Here is a 3,875-nt window from a genome sequence, read left to right as displayed (position 1 = left end):
TTACGTTACATGTTCTCTAGATGTGATGTCACTGTTACGTTGGTGTGTTCACTGGGTAATGCAATGCTGGATATTTTTATAGAGGCCCACAGCTACACTTGGGTATTTCCAGATACATAACATTAGACCTGGCATAAAAATATAATACGGATGGTTCATTTAATATTACATGACTTAAAGGTACTTCTAATTGTAATTTACTAATAAGAATATTTGAAAGTAATCTTAATGTAATGCTGGATATCCTTATAGAGGCCCACAGCTATACTTGGGTATGTCCAGATACATAACATTAGGCCTGACATAAAAATATAATATGGATAGTCCATTAGATATCACGTTGTTTTAAGTCACTCTTGATTGTTATTTGCAGATAAAAATACATTTATTATTTATATTATTTAGTAGGATCTTCCTATAAAAGCCCATAACTACACCTGAGTAGTGTATTCAGATACATAACATTAAACCTGGCATAAAAATCCAAACTGGGTAGTCCGTTTGATATATGTAAATGTAAGGCTTTCTTGATTGTAATTTACACATAAAAATATATTAAATTAATGTTATTATGAAACTGGATACTCCAAGAGAAGATGACCGTTATCATTACGTACCCGCATGGAAATATATATAAACGAAAAATATATGCTGATATATATGAAACAATTAAGCTGCACATAAGTTGCATATATGACACATATATGTAATTATAAGCTATGTAGAAGCCACATATATGTGAGCATATTTTTTTTTTGCCCCAACTTATATCCTGAACTTAATGTACACATTTATACTTTCATATTTGTATACATTAAAGTTGACATATATCAAAGCATAATTTTCAATTGTAAAGACGAATATATTTACAGATATATTCAACTTTTAATTTAACATTAATTTTAAAGTATATGCATACATACATGTATACGTTTATTTGTGCATATAGATATACATATATGCGTGCGTATAGCAACACATATATGTAAGCCTATAAGTACATCTATATGCGTGCGTATAGCTACACATATATGTAAGCGTGTAGCTACGTATATATACGCGCATATAGATAGACCTATAGTTGTGCATATATATATATATATATATATATATATATATATATATATATATCCATTGTAGTTCATAAAAACTAAAATATTAATAGGGATACAATTTTATTTATTTATTTATTTATTTATTTAGGTTTAATCATATATTTTTATCATGAAAAATTTTTTTGTTAGTTTTCTCACAATCATCAAACATCAAGAATAATAAAATTTTGTAAAATAACGTTTAAATATCTGAAAGCATTATAATTATTTTATTGCGTACTCAATATAGCAAACGTAATAATCTATCGCTATCAAGGTTGTGCATTAACAGGAGGATTATCATCCATAACCTTTTTCTTCTTTCTTAATGTATTTAGCTTCGTATTAATTGCTGAGTTAATTTTTGCTTCATTATAACTGTTTTTAAACTTTTTTCTAACAGTATCTGTAAAAATTGAAAAATGAACAATTGAAATCTATATAAAGTCATTTTTAATTTCTCATCTTACACTTTATTGCATTCAGTTTTTGTGAATCTAAGCCTTTGTGCTGAGGAGCAGCTTCGTCGTGCTTCCATATACGAGCTTTTCCACCTAAAGTATTGCTCTCTAATAATGTTTGCAACGGAAATACTGCAGTAACTAAATTTACGGCCATAGCAGTTGGAGTTGGCTGGGAATTCGCGCATTCCCACTGTTTATCTGTGATTTTAATATTTTCACCTTGCTTACCAACTGTAACCTAAGAATCAAATCAAATCGATGAATTTAAAATAACATATTAAATTTATTTATTTCTCAAATTCATACATTCAATATGAATATGAGAACAATAAAAAATAATAAAATTTTTTTTATCATAAATACCATAACAGGTTCTTCGTCATCACTGTCATTATTTTCTTTGTTTTTTTGGTTTTTTTCCACTAATTCACGCAAGCTCTGCAACGCTTGTAATAGTTGAGCGTTAGAAACAGTCGTATCTAAATTAAAATTAAAACAGTTTATTATAAATTTTACAACCACTATTCTATTATAATATAATATGAATTGAAAAAAAAATGTTTGATTTTAATTGATAAATTTAATATTCATAAGTACTTTTTAAGACATGCAAATCATACTTTTAGAACATAGTTTTGTCAAGTAAAAATATATACTTGACAATGAGCAAAATGTTCAAATAGAGTATAGTAGAATAAGTTCAGTCGGTAATTAAGATCAAACTTTTAAGAAATAATTTTAATCATATTACCTGAATTTTCCAATCCCGTCAAAGGTTCCACGCCAGAAATATTTGCTCTTGAACCATCTCCTTCAGGATCAGATTCACTTTCAAAACCATATTGCAAAGATCTTTTATGCCCTTTCAATAATTTCTGGTGAATAAATAAATTTAATGAGATTAATTAATCATAAATAATATGCTGTAAACTAAATATAGTTATTATTGTATTTGTAATAAAATTTTAGGAAAGTTTTTATAAATGTAAAATTATTGCAATAATTTTATTCTATAATCAATATCATAAATAAAATATTGATTATGTATCAATTTCATAATATATATTAAAATAAAAAATCACCTTTGATCCATCACTTTTACCAGCAGTACTATTATTTACTTGACAAGTTGTTTCAGATTTCCCATTATTTTTTTTTGTTTGATTTTGACTATTTTCATTTAAAGATTGACTTGCAATTAAACTAACATCTTTTGGTGATCTCAAACCATTATAATGAGTTTCAAACTTTTTTTCCAAAACTGCACGACTGCCTATCAATATCATAAAAATTAATTAATAATTGATAAAAAAAGTTGCATTCTAAAATTAAACACATATGGTAACATATTTCATTACATATCATAAATATTCTAAAAATAAAAATATAAAATTATAATTAAAAATTTTTTGACATAAACATAGAGACGCCAACATAAGTTTTTATCGCAATACATTGCCCTATCATCAATAACGAGTAGTTCAATGTAATTTTAAAGAAGCATTTTTTTATTTACGTATAAATTTGTTAAATGTTTTACTTACTTGAGACGTCAGTTACCAAGCCATCAAAAACATAGCCACCCACCAGGCGGTTCTTTTACTGATTTTCGCCACTGAATGACATATGTGCAGTCTGGATCATAATTTTCTTTTTTAAATTCTTCATAATCAAAATTTATAATCCAATCAACAGGAATTCCGACCGTAAATTTTTCTTTATCTTCGCCGCTCACCCACTTAACCAATGCATATAACTTGGTCATGTTATAAAAAACTAAAAAAATTCAATATTCAAGACTAATATTTCGAATTATGTGATAATTATTTGATATGAATTTCATTTGATAATTTTTTGTATTAATGTATCGTGATATAAAGTTTAACTTGGACGACATATGAACGTTAAAACTTACTTTGAAATTGTATTAAAAATCTTTGAAATATATTAACTTACCAACATAGGTTACACAGCTACAAAATTTATTTTAACACTTTTTTTACTGTAGTTAGTTGTTTTAATATAATTAAAAATATTTTATAAAAACTTTTAATCTCAAAACGCTATAGTAAACTCGACTCAACAGGAATAAACTTGAACTTGATCACGCTAAGCTAAAGAATGTACGTCAGTGGTCAAAAACAAGACAATTCGATTTAATATTTCCAATTACTGAATGTAATCATAAATAATAATATTTTTTCATCTTTTAATTTTAGATGCATCATTTATTAATTATAATCAAACTATATCAATATTAACGAATTATTATATTAAATAATGCAAATAAAATTTTTGACTTACGCAGTCTTTTCCA

The 3,875-nt window shown here is 26.1% G+C and overlaps 1 protein-coding gene across 1 annotated transcript; it reads right to left on the bottom strand.

Moving 5' to 3' along the window:
- Window positions 1-1,253: 1,253 nt before the first annotated feature.
- LOC128667538 (uncharacterized) lies at window positions 1,254-3,323 on the bottom strand. The gene is made up of 6 exons (XM_053737910.1): window positions 3,146-3,323; window positions 2,641-2,831; window positions 2,310-2,433; window positions 1,922-2,037; window positions 1,565-1,796; window positions 1,254-1,500 (listed from the first exon to the last, which is right to left on the bottom strand). Exons 1-6 carry the CDS (start codon window positions 3,321-3,323, stop codon window positions 1,367-1,369), a joined length of 975 nt encoding a protein of 324 aa, XP_053593885.1. The 3' UTR covers window positions 1,254-1,366.
- Window positions 3,324-3,875: the final 552 nt, after the last annotated feature.

The sequence above is a fragment of the Microplitis demolitor genome, chromosome 4 (genome assembly GCF_026212275.2).
Source record: "Microplitis demolitor isolate Queensland-Clemson2020A chromosome 4, iyMicDemo2.1a, whole genome shotgun sequence".
NCBI classification, from domain to species: domain Eukaryota; kingdom Metazoa; phylum Arthropoda; class Insecta; order Hymenoptera; family Braconidae; genus Microplitis; species Microplitis demolitor.
The sequence above is the reverse complement of the archived record's forward strand: the minus strand, read 5'-3'. Positions and strand labels throughout refer to the sequence as shown.